Source organism: Poecilia mexicana, unplaced genomic scaffold, assembly GCF_051168715.1.
Source record: "Poecilia mexicana isolate PSO_F unplaced genomic scaffold, ASM5116871v1 scaffold_21, whole genome shotgun sequence".
In the NCBI taxonomy this organism is placed as follows: domain Eukaryota; kingdom Metazoa; phylum Chordata; class Actinopteri; order Cyprinodontiformes; family Poeciliidae; genus Poecilia; species Poecilia mexicana.
The window spans coordinates 3,715,312-3,738,202 of NW_028263390.1; the positions used below are offsets into that span (position 1 = coordinate 3,715,312).

The 22,891-nt window shown below is 36.1% G+C and overlaps 2 protein-coding genes across 2 annotated transcripts in view; one reads left to right on the forward strand and one right to left on the reverse strand.

The window, feature by feature from the left end:
* Window positions 1–16,609, forward strand: part of LOC106907708 (uncharacterized) — a 28,840-nt gene extending 12,231 nt beyond the window's left edge. Inside the window, exons 16-20 of the mRNA XM_088001980.1 lie at window positions 42–1,403; window positions 1,493–1,534; window positions 1,669–1,716; window positions 14,701–14,755; window positions 15,544–16,609. Coding sequence (XP_087858106.1) covers window positions 42–1,403; window positions 1,493–1,534; window positions 1,669–1,716; window positions 14,701–14,755; window positions 15,544–15,590 — 1,554 coding nt within the window. The 3' untranslated portion in view covers window positions 15,591–16,609. The remainder of the gene's footprint in view (window positions 1–41; window positions 1,404–1,492; window positions 1,535–1,668; window positions 1,717–14,700; window positions 14,756–15,543) is intronic.
* Window positions 6,876–12,035, reverse strand: LOC148153004 (ADP-ribose glycohydrolase OARD1-like). The gene is made up of 4 exons (XM_088001983.1): window positions 9,211–12,035; window positions 9,019–9,077; window positions 8,815–8,927; window positions 6,876–8,728 (listed from the first exon to the last, which is right to left on the reverse strand). Exons 1-4 carry the CDS (start codon window positions 9,395–9,397, stop codon window positions 8,590–8,592), a joined length of 498 nt encoding a protein of 165 aa, XP_087858109.1. The 5' UTR covers window positions 9,398–12,035; the 3' UTR covers window positions 6,876–8,589.
* Window positions 16,610–22,891: the final 6,282 nt, after the last annotated feature.

Consider the following 22,891-nt stretch of genomic DNA (forward strand, 5'->3'; position numbering starts at 1 on the left):
ATACATTTCAGCTTTGATATGTTGATTTTCTGTCATTCCAGAACATCCTGGAAACTGCAGGCACTCTCACTATTGGCAAGGCAAAGACATCGTGGGAATCCCTCAACAACAACACAAGAAACACTGATGAAACAAAATTAAAAAGTGCCAGCTCTTCACTACTGTACTCCATTGAAAACATCACATCCCATCTCGTTAACAAGTCCTTCAGCATTGAAACACCCCATATTTGTTTGAACAAATCTACATTCGTGAACACCTTCAGTGGCGACTTAAACTCCTCTGTGAAAATAGACATACCTGACACTGGTGGACGAAGTCACTCGATAACTACAATAGTATTTTATTTCATGGATAATGTGCTTCCTGCAAGGGATAAAAGCAATTCATCATCCAAAGTTATCAATGGAAAGGTTGCACTTATTTGGCCCGAAAACAAAATCACAAATATTTCTTTAGCATTTGATGTTCTACACGATAAATTGAGAAATCCTGAATGTGTTTTCTGGGATTTCAGCCTCTTTGGCGGTCTTGGAGGATGGAATGATGATGGCTGCATGCTAGTATTTAATGAAAACGGAACGATCAGCTGCCACTGCAACCACACCACCACGTTTTCTATTCTCATGTCACCCAGCAGTCCTGATAATTTTATATTAGCCTACATAACATACAATGGAGTTGCGTGTTCCATTGTTTCCTTGATTATATGTCTCATCATTGAAGGCATAATTTGGAAATCAATTGGGGACAACATGACATCATACTTTCGTCACGTCTCCATCGTCAACATCGCTCTGTCCCTACTGATTGCAGACATTTGGTTCATTATTGGAGCAGTCATTTCAGATGCAGACCAGAAGAACCCTCCGGCCTGCACAGCCTCTACCTTTTTCATCCACTTTTTCTACCTGGCTCTGTTCTTCTGGATGCTAGCGTCGGCCCTGCTGTTGCTCTACCGGACTTTCAATGTCTTTGATGGAGGTCTGTCTAAAAGAGCCATGCTGATCATTGGATTCTCTTTGGGATATGGAGCACCACTGATCATTGCAACAATAACAGTAGCAGTTACTGCTCCCTCAAATCACTACACCAGAGAAAATAATGTCTGCTGGCTCGCCTGGGATACGCATAAAACGTTACTGGCGTTTGTGATCCCTGCCCTTACAATAGTGGCTATAAACTTCATAATCCTGACTCTGGTGATATCCAAAATTTTGAGAAGAAGAGTCGGAATGATTGGAGCCCAAGCAAGAGAGAGGCATGCCCTGTTGGTTATTGTCAGGTGTTCGGCTGTACTAACACCAATTTTTGGTGTAACTTGGGCTTTGGGATTCGGAACTATGGTTTCCCCAGAAAACTTTGGACTCCATGTTGCATTTGCATTATTAAATTCACTTCAGGTAATAATAATTACAAAATTTTTAAACTTTGATTTCTCAGCAATGCCATTCTGATGTATTGAAACTGCCTTATTTATGTGTTTCTGAAGGGTTTCTGCATTCTGTTGTTTGGAACACTGTTGGACAAAAAGGTTAGTGTCTCTTGGCTGTCAGACTTGTTGTAGCCAAAAATACTTTGCGCAAGTTATTACACTCGAATATGATCTAATCTTTCCATTGCATTAAACATTTTATGCAGTGTACTAACTTATGACTAACTTTTCAGGTAATGTCAGAGATAGCAAAGAAATTCTTCTTCCAGAGTAGGACAAAGGTAAGAATAGTTTGATCAATCAACTTTTATTTCTTTTATTGTTTGTTCTTCATGTGAAAAATATATGGTACTACTTTGTGTCAAATTTTAATTAATCGAGTTTGATGGATTAAAATGCCACGCCCAAATCAAAATCGATGTTATCGCACACAAACATCTGTTTATTTACGTCATTAAATGCTTATCGCACACAAACACCTGTTAAATCTGCGTCATAAAATGCTTATCGTATAAAAACATATGTTTTGATTTAAATTAAGTTCTTATCAATAATAAAACAGGCAGCATTCTGGAACATTCTCATTCTGGAACATTCTCTCTTGCATCACAATAAATTAAGTTCTTATCAATGTAAAGCAGGCAGCATTCTGGAACATTCTCCCTCTTGCATCATATATGTTCTTATCAATAATAAAACAGGCAGTATTCTGGAATATTCTCTCTCTTGCATCATATAAGTTCTTATCAATAATAAAACAGACAGCATTCTGGAACATTCTCTTTTGCATAATATAAATCAAGTTCTTATCAATGTAAAACAGGCAACATTCTGGAACCTTCTCTTTTATATCAAATGGTTAATAAGGGGTCAGGACCTCTTTGTGACTTTTGACCCAGTTATACCAATGCAGCTCCTCCTCAAGCAGAGAATAAGGGTCAAGGAGCCTCTTTCAACATATAAATCTAAGTTCTTATCAATGTAAAGCAGGCAGCATTCTGGAACATTCTCTTTTGCATAATATAAATTAAGTTGATATCAATGTAAAGCAGACATGATTCTGGAACATTCTCTCTCTCTTGCATCATATAATTTCTTATCAAAATAATACAGGCAACATTCTGGAACCTTTTCATTCTGGAACATTCTCTCTTGCATCATATAAAATTAAGTTGATATCAATGTAAAGCAGACAATGTTCTGGAATATTCTCTCTCTTGCATCACAATAAATTAAGTTCTTATCAAAATAATACAGGCAACATTCTGGAACCTTCTCTTTTGCATCATATAAATCAAGTTCTTATCAAAATAAAACAGACAACATTCTGGAACCTTCTCATTCTGGAACCTTCTCTTTTGCATCATATAAATCAAGTTCTTATCAAAATAAAACAGGCAACATTCTGGAACCTTCTCTTTTATATCAAATGGTTAATAAGGGGTCAGGCCCTCTTTGTGACTTTTGACCCAGTTATACCAATGCAGCTCCTCCTCACGCAGATAGACTCCACCCCCAACTGCTTTTATCTTCCTGCTCCTGGCAGATTCCCCAGCCCACTTTTATGAATGAGCCAATAGAGATAAAGGGGTGGGATTTCTGTTTTTTCTGCTTTAAATAATTTTTCGGAGGCCCTGTCATTCTACTCGTTGCATTTGTTAGAGGAAGATCCACTTTGATCTGACAGAAAACAAACAAACAAACAAACAAACAAAAAATGGTTCGCATTAAAAGAGAAAAGCCTCAAAAGAGAAGACAGCAAGAAGCTAATCAACTAGCATGTAGCTCATCTGCTCCAACCTCACAGACTACAGATGGACAAACCATCACGAGGCCCTGCTCCATGGCTGATGCTCCATCCTCTGCACTCCTGGATACAAATCTGGTCTTACCTCCATCAGCAGCGTTTGAATCCTCGATTCAGCATGAGATTCCCACCTTCCAGGACTCCCAGCATGCTCCGCCTGATTCCAATGAATCCCACTCTGCTGAAGCTCCTTCATCCGGTGTGGGAAAAACCAACACCACCCGGTGTTGTCCAGTGGGACATCCCTTCTCTGTGAGACTCCAGGCTCGGTCTATTCAATTCCAGTCCATAAATTGGATGCTTCCCAGAAGTCCTCCTTTTTTTGTGAAAGAGGAAACCTGAAGACAAAAGGCAGCAGGTTGTGAAGTGAGGTGGAGAAAAGCTAGTCTGCTAACATCCAACTCAACTGCTTGAAGATCCAAAAACAATCAGATGGGAATCCCACCACCTGCTCCATGCATCATCCCAAGAAGTAAATCATTACAGTTGGACAAAGTTTCCTCTCTATTTTTTATATATTTATTTATTTTTATTTTTATATATTGCTTCATTCATATAAATTTAATCCAATAAAGAACTTTTATCTCCACCTCCAAGCCTGAACCAACTCTCAGTCACTTCATCCCAGTCAAGGCTGATGAAGAAATTTAGGTCAAGGAAATTATAGTCACTATCTACTCAATAGTTAAGCATTTAATAAATCATGTTAATTGTTATATTAATTTCAAATCATAATAAAAACAGAGAATAGTTTATTTCATAAACAAAAATGTATCTGTGTTTAACTTCCTCACCGTTTCTTTCTCTGTGCTGCTCTCAGCTGGTATCTGATGAACCGTCCTCCACTCTGTCACTTCAGCCAACCGACTTGCCTCGGGGTGAATGAAGATCCAAAATAATGTCGAGTCATTATCTACTAAATTGTCAAGTATTTTATTGACTAATATTTTGTTTTTTTACAGTAAATTTAAAAAAAAAAAAGCAATTTAAATAAAAAGAGAATGGATTAATTTTGTGGACAACTGATGTATATTTTTTACTTTGAGAGCTTTTCTTTCTCTGTGCTGCTCCAGCTGCTGAGCTCAGCCTGCATCAGATAAACCAACAGCCCCTCTGCAACGGTCACTTTACCCCAGCTAGGGATGGGAAATAGTAAAAGTCAAAGATATGTGGAACCAGTAAACTGTCAACCATCAATACATTTTTAAGAATAATAATAAGACAAGCATACTGTTACAATTAATAGCTTAATCCTATGAACAAGTTTTTGCTGTTTCTTTCTCTGTGCTGCACTCGGCTTGTATCAGATAACCCAGCAGCCTGTCTCCCACAGTCACTTTAAGCTGTTGCTTATTTTAAAAAAAAGTCAAGGAAATCTGGTTCTACTGTTCCCTAACTCAACAAGTATTTACTAAGCCATCAAACATGTACAAAATTATTAATATTAGCACAGGTTAATCATTTTAAATTAAGTTAGAATTGCTTACCATGTCTTTAGTTTTTTTGTTTTCTATTTATCATTTTAAACTCCTCTCCTATCTAGAGATACCAAAAGAAAAAAAAAACACCGTAGCACTAGCACACGATTAAAGAACATACTTTTTCATAGAGATTAGGACAGAGCACAAGAATGACAGGATTGAGTGGAAGTTTGATATCTTGGCCTCTAGTCAAACCTGAGCCCATATAAAAAATAAATGCATAATTAAAGATTAGCTTTGTGCATTTCATCGTAAACCAAAATGAACCAGCTTTAATAAAATTCCTCTTGTTCATGTGTGTCAGGCTTAAACACACACACACACAAAAAGAAGAGTCTCTTATTCAATATTAGTTTATGGAAAACTATTTTAATATTTAGTTGTTGTTTTTTTCTGACTGAAACAAGCCTGACCTCTACTACGTTTACACTACATCTACCGATACCTGCACAAGACATATGAGGAACATTTTTATCATCCTGTCTGATTATGCATTGCCCATGCTTGTTAGTGATTCTATTCAATCGTTCAATCTTATTTTTCCTCAATATCTTTCCTAAAACCCATTTAGTACCATCTATGGTTCAATTACTGGTTGCCATCTTCAAAACACCAGGGCAAGAACATGCATGAAGTTAAGTGTTGTAGGAAATAGACCTCCCTGAAAGGAGAAAAGTTGGAAAGAAAAAACAGGAAAACATGACCACAGAAGCAAATCCACTCAGAGCTGGTCTCCAAATTCAATTCTGAAGCAAAACTGTATCAATAGATCCACAAGTCCACCACACTTTTCAGATGTTTTTTTTTTTTTTTCTAATCCTTAACTTTATAAACCATGTATCCCATATAATTGTCAATCTATTGGGAAAAAAAGGAATACACTGAAATATGTGGTTATTTACTTTCTTACATTTGTTACGCTCCTGCCCTCTACTTTCTTTTTTCTCTCTAGTTGAATGTCTGAATCTTTTAGCTCTTTGAATTCTCTCGTTACTGAAATCATCAGTACAGACAAAGTTTCAAAAAGGAACATTTATCATTTTCATATTGTTTTTTCTTGTAAGCTAACAAGTGAGCCATTCTTTATAATAAATCCCTCTAGTCAATATGTCATCACCAACAGTTTACTTCATTAGGATGAAAAAGGTGATTGGGCAGTTTAGCTGAAATGTTAATTTAGTTGATTTCTTTTATTACCTCAGAGGCAGGACTTTGATTAGACCCTAGCCTGCTAATGACCACACAGCAAACTTCCTTCTGCTTCATCTAATGTAAGTTTTTGCATCAGTGAAATAAGAACATGTTTAGTTTATGGTCAAGGATGTACTTGCAGCCAGACCCGAGCCATACAGGACACAAACTTTCATCTTTGTTACCTTCTCCCTTTTGCAAGTAATAAGCTATTTTTTTAAAAAGTAGTTGACAGTCTTTTTTTTTTTTTTGCTCGTCAATATGTGATCACAGTAAAGTCAGAAACACAAGCATTATGCTAACAAAGTATTTTTTTTCTCTCTACTAAAATGTACGATCTTTCAAATTCATCTATGTTGTGAATTCGTACTGTTAAATTCTGTGCTGTGTAATCGAAAAGATGGTGACCAAAAAAAAAACCCTGCAAGACATGTTTTTGACAACCTTGATTTGAGTTTTAACTCTGTCTGCTAGGAAGGGTCCAGTGAACATTTTAGTTTATTTTCAATTGCATCTGTTTGGCTTTCCACAAAGAAAATTTTTGTAGTCCTCCACTTGATGAAGTGTGGAAATGAGTTAAGCATGAAAATCAAGGAATGTTCAAACTGTTTAAATCATGATTTCAGCAAATGGTCTTCACTGCACATCAATATAAAAATAATCTCATAGTTGAGAATCTCACTTTAGTCAAACTGCATTTTGCTCTCCTGTCTGATAAAAATATGAAACTTCTTCTGGTTCCTCTAGAATTTACACACAATCTGTCTTTAGCAGATTAACTTTTCCTTTTCTATTTTTCTACTATGGGTGACAGTATGAGGTGTTTGACACCTACTGTAAAGTCCTGTTACAATGCAGGACTTGGTGTGAAAAACTTTTGCAAGTTTTTGCAATGTGGTGCATTTTATTTGGTTTTATTTTAATGATGAACACAAAACAGCACATTTTAGTGAAGTGAAAGTTTTTTTTTTTTTGGTTAATTCTTTAATTTAATAATGTTTCCAAAAAGCAAAGGTGATCTATTACACCAGACACCAGAGATGATCTTAAATGTGAATCTGTTACAGTTATACAAAATAATGTTTGCTATGTGAACATCTGTTTAAGGCTGAAGACTTACACTTTTATGCAGGATGGTGATAATCTTGTAATGTAGAATTCTCTATTCTGTTTAAAACAAATTTTGTCTTTGAAGGAAATTTGCAGCACATTTTATTCACATTTTTATTAGCTCTAGTTACTTCAAATGGTAGTTTGTGTCCCATACTGCTAGAGGTGTAGACTGTCCTTCCCCCGCAGTTCTTAAATGACACATTGGGATCCTGCTGCCACTGAAAAATGGGTGTTCCTCCATTAGGACCAGCTACTTACTATCTCTGACTGGCTGGTGGCTTATCTTTAAACAACTATTGGTGCACCAAGTAACTGCTCACTCTAATAGACAAAGTCTCTGTTCTTTTGAAAGTTCAATCAGGATGTGTTCTTTATCAATGAACTGCACAACAACTGTCTATAGAACATAAATGAGGAGATAACTTGTACAAATAAAATACAGAGGAAGGTGTATGACACCTTTGCCTGACTATTGCATTCTGTATTTTTCTTACTTTTATTGATGTTACAGTCTCTGCGTATCAGAGGAAAGAAAAACTTGATGAAAGTACATCATATATTTTTTTTAGATACTTTTTGCATGACCTACTGAACTTCTATGGTAAACCTTGTAACTTTTAAGCGTAAACTTAGATCACTTTTAGACCATGTTAACCAGTGTTGTGTATAGACTCATGTCTAAACAAGGGTTACATGTAGCACTAAAGTTCATTTTTTGAGGCAAAAGAACCTAAGAATTTTTAAAAAATGTTTTCCAATACATTTCTCACATACTGCAGCCTTGTCTGAGCAGGTACAAGTCATCCCCTCGCAACAATAAGAAGCTGTTGTCAGAAACCATGATCTTAAGTTTTATTTAAAAGCAATTTTCAAAGACACAACATAATTTACAACATAATTTACAGAACACACAGTCTAAAAAGTCTGAAAACAAGCTTATGAATCAAAATAAAGTCATGACAAAAAACCTTGTGAAAACATTTTTGTTCCTTAATTTGGGTCAGGAAATAGAGGAGGAAATTCTTCCACAATTTCAATTTACATATTTATAGGAAAGTTTCATTTTCAACAACTATATAATTTTAGAATTTAAAAAAATGTAGTGACAGAGTGCAACATCAGTGTTTGCAATACGTTTTTGCATCTTATATGAATCAATGGCAGGAAACTGAGTTTTCATCGTGGTACTTTTATTTGAACAATATCGCTTTTATTCCTTTGATAAAAGTGCTTCAGAAGTTTCTATATCTAGTAAATATGAATTCTATGTTTCAGGAAAAAAATACATAAAATTATTTCACCATGAAGGTAATATGAGTTTAACTATATTCTGATATGAGTGGTGAAAAAGGACACAATGTTGTATTTACCCCTGTTTTCCACCCTCATTTGTTTATTTTACATCAGTGGGATGTTAAAAGTTTTGCATCTAAACATCTTATGGGGATGTTTTTATAGTTTCCTTAGTTATTGTTTCCTTAAAACTGTTTAAGGAGTGTTGAGTTCATTCATAATTTATAAGATTATAAATGATTTTAAGCAAAAGAAACAATGAAAATGTACTATATGGCATGCATCTGCAGCTTTGACCCAACGCAGGGCAGGCTGTACACAGTGATAGAGATATTTGTCTCTTTAAAGACTTGTTCCAGGATCTTTGACACCTTTGACCACTGCAGCTTGTCCAGGCCACAGCCAATTCTGAGAGACACGATACAAACAATTATTCCCAATAAAGAAGAAGAATGAAGGGTATTTATTATAGTTATGTAGTAGTTTCTACAAACCGGGGTATTGATATCCTATTGACACCATTTTGGAAGCAGTGAGACTTCATGTCTTCCAGACTCTGTCTCAGGCTGGCATATGTCGGTTTCTGGCTTGCTTTTTTCTTTGTGATCTAACACAAATAATAGGAAAGATACAGTTACCAGATTGAATAATGAACCAACTTTAGTCCTATGCAGTAAAATTGACTGTGGTATATTTACCAGATAGTAGATGAAACGTTGATCATGTGCCAGGACAGCACACTGCCCTGGCATCTTCTCTATTTGGACATACATTAAAAATGCAAAACAGGACATGAGTTAGCACTTGATGTTGAAATAAGACATTTGAATGAAGTGCATAAGCATGAAACATTTTTTACCGAACAAAGAACAAAGACTAGTCTGACTCACTCTGCTCCTTTAACTCTGAGACTCGGCCAAACTTCTTCTTGAACATCACCGCTATGCCTGCTCCCATGCGACAGTCTTCACTGATGCAGTGGGCCAAGGATTCATCCCGAGGGCAGGAGAACAAATCTCCAGTGACATACTTCAATGTACAGCTGGTTGATCGATGGAGTTTCTCAGTTTTGCACATGTTGAGGTTTTCTCCAAACGCTAGCTACTTGGAGAAAACTATAACAATAAAGTGCCGAGTTGATAACAACGCTTACTACAGCCTTGCTTAACTCCCAACACTTGGCTGAGTCACTCTGTGCTTTGGCTGAGTCACTCTGTGCTTTGGCTGAGTCACTCTGTGCCTTAAAGCACCACCCACTTTAGCTGAATTTTTTATTTTTTTTCCAAATTTGTCAAGGGGGATTTCAGTCCAAGTTTATAGTAAACTACAATAAGCTGGATTTTCTGTTTGCCTCAAAAATGAACTTTTGATGTTACCAAAAAATACCAATCTTTGCTTTCGTCAACCTATAAAACATTGCTAATCATTTAACATCTTCTGCTTGAGACTGACAGTTCCCTCACAGTGAAGCACCTCCTCACTGGGAGGGAACTGAAAGGATAACATTGATCATTTATAAGCTTATCAATTACAAGAGGTGAACTGTCTGTTGGTGAACATTAGTGAACAGATAGTATGTGAATTTGTGCAACAAACATTGAAAGGAAAAAAAAATATATTTTTTCACATTGATGTGCAGTGAAGACCATTTGCTGAAATCATGATTTAAACAGTTTGAACATTCCTTGATTTTCATGCTTAACTCATTTCCACACTTCATCAAGTGGAGGACTACAAAAATTTTCTTTGTGGAAAGCCAAACAGATGCAATTGAAAATAAACTAAAATGTTCACTGGACCCTTCCTAGCAGACAGAGTTAAAACTCAAATCAAGGTTGTCAAAAACATGTCTTGCAGGGTTTTTTTTTTGGTCACCATCTTTTCGATTACACAGCACAGAATTTAACAGTACGAATTCACAACATAGATGAATTTGAAAGATCGTACATTTTAGTAGAGAGAAAAAAAATACTTTGTTAGCATAATGCTTGTGTTTCTGACTTTACTGTGATCACATATTGACGAGCAAAAAAAAAAAAAAGACTGTCAACTACTTTTTAAAAAAATAGCTTATTACTTGCAAAAGGGAGAAGGTAACAAAGATGAAAGTTTGTGTCCTGTATGGCTCGGGTCTGGCTGCAAGTACATCCTTGACCATAAACTAAACATGTTCTTATTTCACTGATGCAAAAACTTACATTAGATGAAGCAGAAGGAAGTTTGCTGTGTGGTCATTAGCAGGCTAGGGTCTAATCAAAGTCCTGCCTCTGAGGTAATAAAAGAAATCAACTAAATTAACATTTCAGCTAAACTGCCCAATCACCTTTTTCATCCTAATGAAGTAAACTGTTGGTGATGACATATTGACTAGAGGGATTTATTATAAAGAATGGCTCACTTGTTAGCTTACAAGAAAAAACAATATGAAAATGATAAATGTTCCTTTTTGAAACTTTGTCTGTACTGATGATTTCAGTAACGAGAGAATTCAAAGAGCTAAAAGATTCAGACATTCAACTAGAGAGAAAAAAGAAAGTAGAGGGCAGGAGCGTAACAAATGTAAGAAAGTAAATAACCACATATTTCAGTGTATTCCTTTTTTTCCCAATAGATTGACAATTATATGGGATACATGGTTTATAAAGTTAAGGATTAGAAAAAAAAAAAAAACATCTGAAAAGTGTGGTGGACTTGTGGATCTATTGATACAGTTTTGCTTCAGAATTGAATTTGGAGACCAGCTCTGAGTGGATTTGCTTCTGTGGTCATGTTTTCCTGTTTTTTCTTTCCAACTTTTCTCCTTTCAGGGAGGTCTATTTCCTACAACACTTAACTTCATGCATGTTCTTGCCCTGGTGTTTTGAAGATGGCAACCAGTAATTGAACCATAGATGGTACTAAATGGGTTTTAGGAAAGATATTGAGGAAAAATAAGATTGAACGATTGAATAGAATCACTAACAAGCATGGGCAATGCATAATCAGACAGGATGATAAAAATGTTCCTCATATGTCTTGTGCAGGTATCGGTAGATGTAGTGTAAACGTAGTAGAGGTCAGGCTTGTTTCAGTCAGAAAAAAACAACAACTAAATATTAAAATAGTTTTCCATAAACTAATATTGAATAAGAGACTCTTCTTTTTGTGTGTGTGTGTGTTTAAGCCTGACACACATGAACAAGAGGAATTTTATTAAAGCTGGTTCATTTTGGTTTACGATGAAATGCACAAAGCTAATCTTTAATTATGCATTTATTTTTTATATGGGCTCAGGTTTGACTAGAGGCCAAGATATCAAACTTCCACTCAATCCTGTCATTCTTGTGCTCTGTCCTAATCTCTATGAAAAAGTATGTTCTTTAATCGTGTGCTAGTGCTACGGTGTTTTTTTTTTCTTTTGGTATCTCTAGATAGGAGAGGAGTTTAAAATGATAAATAGAAAACAAAAAAACTAAAGACATGGTAAGCAATTCTAACTTAATTTAAAATGATTAACCTGGGCTAATATTAATAATTTTGTACATGTTTGATGGCTTAGTAAATACTTGTTGAGTTAGGGAACAGTAGAACCAGATTTCCTTGACTTTTTTTTAAAATAAGCAACAGCTTAAAGTGACTGTGGGAGACAGGCTGCTGGGTTATCTGATACAAGCCGAGTGCAGCACAGAGAAAGAAACAGCAAAAACTTGTTCATAGGATTAAGCTATTAATTGTAACAGTATGCTTGTCTTATTATTATCCTTAAAAATGTATTGATGGTTGACAGTTTACTGGTTCCACATATCTTTGACTTTTACTATTTCCCATCCCTAGCTGGGGTAAAGTGACCGTTGCAGAGGGGCTGTTGGTTTATCTGATGCAGGCTGAGCTCAGCAGCTGGAGCAGCACAGAGAAAGAAAAGCTCTCAAAGTAAAAAATATACATCAGTTGTCCACAAAATTAATCCATTCTCTTTTTATTTAAATTGCTTTTTTTTTTAAATTTACTGTAAAAAAACAAAATATTAGTCAATAAAATACTTGACAATTTAGTAGATAATGACTCGACATTATTTTGGATCTTCATTCACCCCGAGGCAAGTCGGTTGGCTGAAGTGACAGAGTGGAGGACGGTTCATCAGATACCAGCTGAGAGCAGCACAGAGAAAGAAACGGTGAGGAAGTTAAACACAGATACATTTTTGTTTATGAAATAAACTATTCTCTGTTTTTATTATGATTTGAAATTAATATAACAATTAACATGATTTATTAAATGCTTAACTATTGAGTAGATAGTGACTATAATTTCCTTGACCTAAATTTCTTCATCAGCCTTGACTGGGATGAAGTGACTGAGAGTTGGTTCAGGCTTGGAGGTGGAGATAAAAGTTCTTTATTGGATTAAATTTATATGAATGAAGCAATATATAAAAATAAAAATAAATAAATATATAAAAAATAGAGAGGAAACTTTGTCCAACTGTAATGATTTACTTCTTGGGATGATGCATGGAGCAGGTGGTGGGATTCCCATCTGATTGTTTTTGGATCTTCAAGCAGTTGAGTTGGATGTTAGCAGACTAGCTTTTCTCCACCTCACTTCACAACCTGCTGCCTTTTGTCTTCAGGTTTTCTCTTTCACAAAAAAAGGAGGACTTCTGGGAAGCATCCAATTTATGGACTGGAATTGAATAGACCGAGCCTGGAGTCTCACAGAGAAGGGATGTCCCACTGGACAACACCGGGTGGTGTTGGTTTTTCCCACACCGGATGAAGGAGCTTCAGCAGAGTGGGATTCATTGGAATCAGGCGGAGCATGCTGGGAGTCCTGGAAGGTGGGAATCTCATGCTGAATCGAGGATTCAAACGCTGCTGATGGAGGTAAGACCAGATTTGTATCCAGGAGTGCAGAGGATGGAGCATCAGCCATGGAGCAGGGCCTCGTGATGGTTTGTCCATCTGTAGTCTGTGAGGTTGGAGCAGATGAGCTACATGCTAGTTGATTAGCTTCTTGCTGTCTTCTCTTTTGAGGCTTTTCTCTTTTAATGCGAACCATTTTTTGTTTGTTTGTTTGTTTGTTTGTTTTCTGTCAGATCAAAGTGGATCTTCCTCTAACAAATGCAACGAGTAGAATGACAGGGCCTCCGAAAAATTATTTAAAGCAGAAAAAACAGAAATCCCACCCCTTTATCTCTATTGGCTCATTCATAAAAGTGGGCTGGGGAATCTGCCAGGAGCAGGAAGATAAAAGCAGTTGGGGGTGGAGTCTATCTGCGTGAGGAGGAGCTGCATTGGTATAACTGGGTCAAAAGTCACAAAGAGGGCCTGACCCCTTATTAACCATTTGATATAAAAGAGAAGGTTCCAGAATGTTGCCTGTTTTATTTTGATAAGAACTTGATTTATATGATGCAAAAGAGAAGGTTCCAGAATGTTGCCTGTATTATTTTGATAAGAACTTAATTTATTGTGATGCAAGAGAGAGAATATTCCAGAACATTGTCTGCTTTACATTGATATCAACTTAATTTTATATGATGCAAGAGAGAATGTTCCAGAATGAAAAGGTTCCAGAATGTTGCCTGTATTATTTTGATAAGAAATTATATGATGCAAGAGAGAGAGAATGTTCCAGAATCATGTCTGCTTTACATTGATATCAACTTAATTTATATTATGCAAAAGAGAATGTTCCAGAATGCTGCCTGCTTTACATTGATAAGAACTTAGATTTATATGTTGAAAGAGGCTCCTTGACCCTTATTCTCTGCTTGAGGAGGAGCTGCATTGGTATAACTGGGTCAAAAGTCACAAAGAGGTCCTGACCCCTTATTAACCATTTGATATAAAAGAGAAGGTTCCAGAATGTTGCCTGTTTTACATTGATAAGAACTTGATTTATATTATGCAAAAGAGAATGTTCCAGAATGCTGTCTGTTTTATTATTGATAAGAACTTATATGATGCAAGAGAGAGAATATTCCAGAATACTGCCTGTTTTATTATTGATAAGAACATATATGATGCAAGAGGGAGAATGTTCCAGAATGCTGCCTGCTTTACATTGATAAGAACTTAATTTATTGTGATGCAAGAGAGAATGTTCCAGAATGAGAATGTTCCAGAATGCTGCCTGTTTTATTATTGATAAGAACTTAATTTAAATCAAAACATATGTTTTTATACGATAAGCATTTTATGACGCAGATTTAACAGGTGTTTGTGTGCGATAAGCATTTAATGACGTAAATAAACAGATGTTTGTGTGCGATAACATCGATTTTGATTTGGGCGTGGCATTTTAATCCATCAAACTCGATTAATTAAAATTTGACACAAAGTAGTACCATATATTTTTCATGTGGTGTCCTCTAATTTTTCTTCTGGTCCTGGTTTCAGACCACCTGTCCAGCATCCTTTTTCACTCTTGGAAAGTTGTTCTGGAGATCAAAAGGTACATGAGTTTGCGAAGCTTATTGACTGCTGCTACTCAGATGTAGACCTTTTTACAAAGACACCAGCAGCTGGTGTCTTTGCAGCTCTAGTCAACTGTAGAACCCTTTTGGTGAAATGTCTATAGGAAACTATTTTTAGGCCCATCCATTCTTCCTTGATAATCTTAAGACAGGCATGTCAACATCTGCACTACAACATTAAATATACCTCTACACCTAACTTGTAGAGTGCATTCCAATTGAAAAAAGTGAAGAGCAGGGAAATGTCATCTCTTTCCACAATGGCCTCTCTTTGTTGGTGAAAAATGTTACAATGGTCCTCTCTGTCTTCTTGTAGATAGATACTACATAAACATGCAGTATTTGTAGCTATAGAAAAACAGGATGTCCTGAATGTGTTCTCAGTAACATTCAGGACATATGCTGTTTTCTATTTTGCCCTCTGGGTGGCACTACAGGAACAAAACAAACAAACAAAAAAAAAACAACAACAAAGCAAACAGACTTACCAGCTTGTTTTTTGTGGAACATTAGAACATTTAGCAATGATGCAAGAACATCAGAAATCTTAATTCATACTTTGTAACTTTAAAATGCACTTATGTCTGTTTGTTTGCACTGTACTTGAATTAACTTTTTATGTACTGTCTTTAATCAGTATTCAGATATCTCTGTTTATATGATGTTACAGGTATCTGTCAGTAATTGTTTTTTTCTCCTCTGTCACTTCACCGTATTGATTTTGCAAACATATTTTTATTAAAAAATAAACATTTTGTTGTTACAGTTTCCCAAAAAGGTTATCATTGGTCTTCTGAAGGATCCTGTGACTGATCCTCCAACAACTGGTATTTGCTGATGATGCCTCCCAATTTGGAAAGTTGACTGTCTGAGCAAAACAGCCTCAAAGTCCCAGTGATGGAAGAAGTAGTTTGATTTTTGATATGTTGTTAAAGCGTTAGGCTTGATGTATTTTCTTGTTGTTGTTTATGTTGAAGGTTACACTAAAGATGACACATCAGTGTTATATTTGCTTGTTTGTTACAGTCTGTCAGAATCAGTTGTTTCATGTTTGATAAATGCCAGGGTCCCTCAGCTTTTACAAAATGGGTTGAGAGTGAATGCTGCTGTTTTTACAATTTCTATGTTTGCATTCTCTTACCTCAACATCATGGAAATCTGAACTGAAAGTCGGGTACTTAATATTTATTATGTGCTTTCTTTTGTTTGTTTGTTTTTTCTCTTTTTTTTCCCTTTGTGATATTTTGGAAGTTCAAGCAAATGCTACTTGAGGTTTTGATGACATACTTTGTTGAAGTAGTCTGGTATTACTTAAAGCATGTGAGCTTTGACCCATTCATTTCTAACTGATCATTGTTTTTCTTTTTACAAACTGTAACCATTTCATTTTACTCATAAAAATGTTTCATCCAAAACTACTGATCCTACTTTAGTAATGCAAATCTCTGCAAGAGCAATAAAGTCTTTCTTGAAATAACCTTGTAACCCATTTTGAAAGGATCTAATGAAACAATCTAAAAGATCTGTTTCCATAAAGTACTTCTTTTTATTTTCTACACTTACATAATCCTGTTCAGGATTTTTCAAAGGGAGTTTTATTCCTTCCCAGGGATATGATGCCATTTTATAGCACAATCAAGTGACTGTTACCTTTAGTTATAAAAATGCTGTATATATCAAATATGGCTTAAAAGAAACTTGATGCCTTGAAGTTGTGCCTGTTTCTTTAAGTTCCTCCTCTTTCCTACAGCCCCTTGTCATCACAGTGTTCCTCCATTATGTTGTTTGCAACTGTTCTTGTCAATCAATCAATAAAATTGCTTGGCTTTGTACTTGTATAGTCCCTTATCAAGTCCAGAGGACTCCAATGTGCTTCACAGTCATTCACCCATTCACACACACGCATCCAGTAGTGGCAAACTACTGGATAGTAGCCGCAGCTGCCCTGGGGCAGCGTGTTGGGCTCTCTGACCATCATCAAACAAGTTTATTTTCATAACATATTTCAGAAACACAGCAGTTTAAAGTACTTTACATAGAGAACACCTAAGAACAAACATTATAAACATTTTAAAACATTATATAGTCAGCAGTTCAGAAAACCAAAAACAAACATTATATTTTGTCATCATCAACACACATCAAATATGTTGGTTAATGTTTCATTTCTTAGGAAATTTGCATTGAGAAATAGTTTGTATAATGAGATCAGCAGACACCAGCACAGCAAATTCTGCAGAGTTAAATCAACACGATGCTAAGTCTATTTGGTCCTTGTCAGAACTGGTGTTAATTTAACTCTTTCAACAAGAAATTGAGTAATTTTAACACTTGAAATAACTACTCAAACTATTGTTGAAATAACTCTATTCTTATATAACTTCTAGAATTCCTCAAACATGCAAGAAAAAATCCAAACGTATTCCAGGTATGATTTTGATGAGGGAATAATATCACAACATGAGATAAGACTCCGAACACTCGATTATACATAGTGCCTTACTCCTCACCTCCAGCCCTCCTTTAAAGCTCTGCCAGTTTTTACAGAAAAGTCAATTAACCATCTCTCCTCGTCCAGACCTGAGTCCACTTACTCTTAAGAGACACTAGATATATTTGCACCAAAGTCTTAACAACCAAACCTCTGAAGAAATTGTCTAAAAGAAACAATAGCTATAGTTTATGCAGCTATTGTAAACTTTATATATATTCATGTGTCTCTTGCTCCCCTGAAAGTCAGAATGCTAAAATCTGGCTCAAACAAGCATTAGAGAGAGACATAAAAACAAAGATCTCTCTGAAATCGTCTAAAGGAAGATCATGTTTACTACATGGAACCAGTTTACATAAAGTTGCTCTTCAGGTATAGAACTACCTGACAGCTTTTTCTTGTTTTGATTGTTCTGATGCATTGTAACTTTGGTGGACAGATGCTATGCAACATTCTTTATGTGGGTGGAGAATCTTTTTCTTTGTTTTGCCTAAATTTGTGTTAAGGGTTTTTGTGTTTGTATATTACAAGAACATAAATTGACTAGAAAATGGTGCAAATATGGATGCAAACTGAAATAAAATGTCACTAAATGTTATTTTTGGACACCACAACTAATCAAGTTGCCAACGTGGGTTTGGCAGAGATCGTGCATTCATGCAAAGTACTCCAGGAAGTTCACAAAAGGTGTTTTCCCTGTTTGGAAGATTTTTGGTCTTTGTCTTTAAAGAAGAGCAGCAAAATAAACGTGCACTCAAGACACCAGCCTCTTTGGAAGCCAGGGTGCCTGGAGAGGTAAAGTAATTCATTTCCTATCCAACAGAACTCTATTCTACTTTTATATCTTAACGCCCAGTTTAGCAGAACTTTATATTCAAAAATTGATTTCTTTTAGCTTCTCAACTCCTAATATTAATTTCCTGCTTTAGTACAAACAGTAGCATTTTGTGCACTTACTAAATGCAAAATAAAATCCCTCTACTGTAGATGTGTTTTCAAAATTTTCACTCTCAATTAGCAGACAGGGATGCATAAAATGTCAAGCACTTATCCATTTTTCGAAAATCAAAAAGGAAAATGTTTGAAATCAAAGTTTCTGATTATGTGAAATGCTGCTTAAATCACCAGTAACATTTAGGAAACTTGGGGAGTTTAGGGAACTCTTAATTTACTGTCTTACTGTTTTTGGTCAAATTGTTAGAAGCTTTATGTCAAACCATCTCCGATTGCAGAAACAGCTTTCATCTACAGATTGATGACAGAGTGAGGTAAAAAGAAAAGGGAAAACATCAATAAAGTGATGAATGCTTGTTTGCTCAACAGGAATTTGTAATTACACTGTGGGACATTTTATCTATGAACTAAACTGTTAGATGGCTAATATTGTGAAATGCTAATATTGTGATATATTTCTCTTCCATAACATTCATATCGTATTCTCAGGCCATACCACAATAATGGAGACAATAGTTTGTCTCTAACTCTTGACTAGTTGGGTCGGACTCTACAATGAAACAGAAAGCTGTGTAGTTTTGCTTAGTGTACTTTATGTGTCTGGCTTTTTAGTGCTTAAAAAGTTATAGCGCTTTTGTTAACAAGTGACCTTATGTCTCAAATTCTTATTTATTAAAATGTTACTGACACCATCAGAGGCTGGTAGGAAACAACATTCAATCAAATAGGTGACAGTCTTTAAGTCTTTGTCTTTCAACAGTTGGCGTCTAACTTTGTAACTACTTACTTACTACGTGGCTACCTCCATTAAGGCTATTAGAGGTAATAATGGTGGGTCACCTCAGTGCCCCCATACTGCCCCATTCCTTCCACTGGTCAAGGTGGCAGGTCAGTAAAAAGTCAGGGTTATAATTCTTGTGCCAGAAGGTTACCACCAAGCTGCAGCGAAGCAGCACTGATGGAATATACCTTCATACAAAAGAGAAACCTTTTGAAAGCTGAGCTTGCAGTGCTGTCTGAGGGGAATGTTCTCAAACGGGATAAAGAACCACTGCAAGTGTTTTGTTTCTTTTTTTTTGGTGATGATTTCCTTGTAGCTTTTCCTAGAATCAGCTTTGTTTTCAAATATGAACAGTGTTTCACATATTAGATATAGTGATATATGTTTTTTCAGTAATGGTGATGTTTAACTTTTTCGCAGTGAGGATGGCTTTACCAAAGGTGATCCGGTTGGCTGTTGTTCTTTTGGTTATATGTTGCGCTCTGGACAAGCCTGGATTCAGACACTCTGTGTCCGTCTTCTTTGAGGTCAGCATGAAAAATAGTTATGCAACAAGTTGTAGTAACACACCTGGAAAAATTAAAATATGGTACAAACCAATTATGTTTCTTTTTGATACCGCAAATAGTTAGATGTTGATATCGTTTGGACTAATCTGTGTGTTTTTACAGGAACTGATGGCTGTTAAATCACCCAGCATTCATGTCAGAGAGAAAAGAGAAGGTGAGTCACCCCAATGCAGAATGTTCTGTTGTCTACGTATCGGTGTAAGTTTTGTGAAGAATGATTGGCTCGGATATGTCATGGTCTTTCTTTGTCTGTGTTCACTTTAGCTTTTACGAATGTCACTGATTACGAGTTCCAAGTTATTTTAAGCTTTTCTGAGCTGGAGATTCTTCAGACGATTCTCAACAACCTCAGTTTCCCCATAACCATCAACAGCACCAGTGAGATTTCCAACATCGACGCCACGACAGGTACAGTATAGTTTAGCACAGACGTCGCCAACCTTTCTAAAGCAATGAGCCATTGTTCCCCACTTCTCCTAAGTAAAGCATCTCAAGAGCACCAAGTCCAGGTAGACAACAGAAGATTTTATATGTATAGGTTAAAGTACATTAGTCTTGGTACACATTTTAATTGAGTGAAAGAAATGGGTGTTTTGGGAGCCAAGTGAGTTATTTCATATTTATGGATATTCATTGTTCTCTCAGAAATAACATTTACAATTTCCACTGTGTGCTGTTGTTTTTTTTTTCCCCTCCCCTCCACAGTGTGTTCACGAAATATAAGTGGGTACCGGTGTGTGTGTGAGGAGAACTTTGCCTGGTCTTATAACAGCTGTATTACCTATGGAGTGTGTGACGCCATCGATGGTGACACATGTGGCTGCATTAACGAGCTTCCAGCTGATGGTCAGTTCTGCCAGCTGAACAGCAGCCAAACAGGTAGGCTTAGAAGCTCTTAGAAGCGTATTGTGTAAAATCGACTTTTTTGAGCTTTACATCATGATGTTATTTCCTCATCAGAAACACACCTGGAGTGTTGCTTTGATTCTTTCATGCATGTTTGACAAATCCTTTAATCTCCATGGCAACCATTCAGCTGTGCAAAACGCATGGGTGGACATAGCTCCGCTTTTGAGGACAAAGCTCCTCCTCGGAGCTGCAGTTTCCAAACCGAGCTTCTGCCTCACAGAACAGCCCTCAGCTCTCTCAGTTCCTCCAGACTAGCCAGTACCAATTAGCAAACACCTGGTGAACTTATCATATGAGCAACTTCTCAGAATAACACTGGTAAAAACATTGTTAAAGGGTTAATAGAGGAGCCATGTTGTGATGACTTCCTGAAGACAGACTTTCAGAAAGAGGAGATTTTAAAGAGACAGAGGCCTGATTTCAAGGCACTAAATTAAGAAGTCAAATTTCTTTTAAGTCATATTTGATATATGCAGTACTTTTATAACAACTGAAGGTAACATAATTACTTGATTGTGTTATAAAATAGCTCTATGTGTCTGGAAGATGCCCAGTCCTGCCCCTTTAAATGTGACCAAATTCTGTTTCTGTAGTTAATTTGTATTTGCTAAATGCCCGATTAATAAATGTGAAGTGAAAGACATTTTTTTCTTACTTGCATGAACTTTTACGTACATTAGGATGACTTTACTTTCTAACAATTTGGGAAAACCCAGATGGCGATCTAACTGCTTTGTAAGCTTCTGAGAGATGAAATGTAAAGTCGACAGCAACATCTCTGGACATCCAACCAGGAAGTCAAAGCTTTCCCACAAATGACTCTTGGCTCCAAATGAGCATTCCATCAAATTAGTTACAAGATGGTTAGAGGATAACGAGGTAGATATTTCAGAGTGACTGGTTATCACAAAGTCTTGATTTCCATCCCATGAAAAATATGTGTGCAGAGGTGAAAAAGTTCGAGTTAGTTACACCTGACTCTTACATCAGCTCTGTTCTAATGTAGGTAGATTTTGGAAGGAATCTTAAAACGTAGAACCTCAGATATTGTTTAAAGGTGGTTCTAACAAATATTAAGAAAGTGTATGTAGACTTCTGACTACTCTATAACATGTCATTCATTCTGGCATGTAGTTTTTGTGTTTTTATGATGTGAAGCACATTGAACAGAGTTGTTGCTGAAATGTGCTATGCAAATAAATGTGGTTGATTGATTAACTTCAGTGGGGATAAAAAAGTCATGTGACCTTTCATACAGTGTCTGGAAATGAGTTTCTTTACTTGATCTGCAGTCCTTAAGCAAGCTTTTTTTGTTTTTAACTCAGCGGGTTGTTCCAGTTACAATTGATTCAAATGACATTTTAATTTTTTTTTTACCTCCAAACAATTTTTATCCTGTTCTTCAGATGCTCGTTAATGAGGAATGTAGTTATATCAGCTGTGCCAAGGTGAGAGCTGTAGCTGTTTCCCTGTTCAGTTCAGTAGTTTTCGTAAAAAGACGATACCTGAGGCATTCAACACACTGTGCCCTGATTTACACAAGCAGGAAACAGGAAGGAAAATGCTTCCATGCCTGTGTGGGCAAAAGAAGAAGGATGTGTTGCACTCAAACACGTTGGACTTGTTTTCTTGAAACTGCTGCGTTTTTAATTTGACTGCATTAAGAAGCAGCAGAGTTTATACAGGCCTTAGAGAAGGTCTCATTACTCTCATCTCCTCAAACCTGACAATGAATGAAGCAGAAATGTTTATGCACAATGTTTTTATTTGAGCTGCAATAGAAAATTGTTTTACTTCAGATTTTGATAAGTGTGTCTGTCTCTACTAATAATGTTTGTTAAATTTTCAGTCCCCACCCAAACACCATCCTCTACAACAGCTCAAGGTATGAATATAATGGATAATGTGTTTGTGTATTTTAAACTCCTTTTCCATTTAATAGTTTTTAAACTTTTTCTAACAAACGTTATGTAATACAGTTGATCAGAACTAATAACTTTATCCATCTACAGACCTTGATTAGTTAATGCAGTGTTACTGGGGAATTCAGCAGTTTTACTCCAAAATTATATTTTCCAGGTGTGAAAATGCAAAAATAACAAAAGGACTAAACATTTTTAGTGTTAAATTCTAAGGCTTCCTAAGTACCAGTCTCTTTAAATGTTTCATTTACATTTCTGAGATTGGCTTTGGGATCAAACCTTCATACTGCTTCTTTCTGTTGTTTAGAAATGAAAGGGATTTAATGTTTCCTTGTATTAGTAATAGTAGCTTGCATGGTCAATAGAAATGTCAATTCCAACTGGTTTCCATTTGAACTGGACAACATTAGTAGCTCTCTATGCTTTTTCCTGGTTTATTTTTACTTTTATACGTTTGTTTTTAATGGCAAATTATTCTCATCAGCATT

Coding starts and splice junctions, on each gene's coding strand:
- LOC148153004 (XM_088001983.1), bottom strand. CDS start 9,397: ATGTGCAAAACTGAGAAACTCCATCGATCAACCAGCTGTACATTGAAG. Junction 9,078..9,210: donor CTCAGAGTTAAAGGAGCAGA/GTGAGTCAGACT, acceptor ATGTCCAAATAG/AGAAGATGCCAGGGCAGTGT. Junction 8,729..8,814: donor AATAGGATATCAATACCCCG/GTTTGTAGAAAC, acceptor CGTGTCTCTCAG/AATTGGCTGTGGCCTGGACA.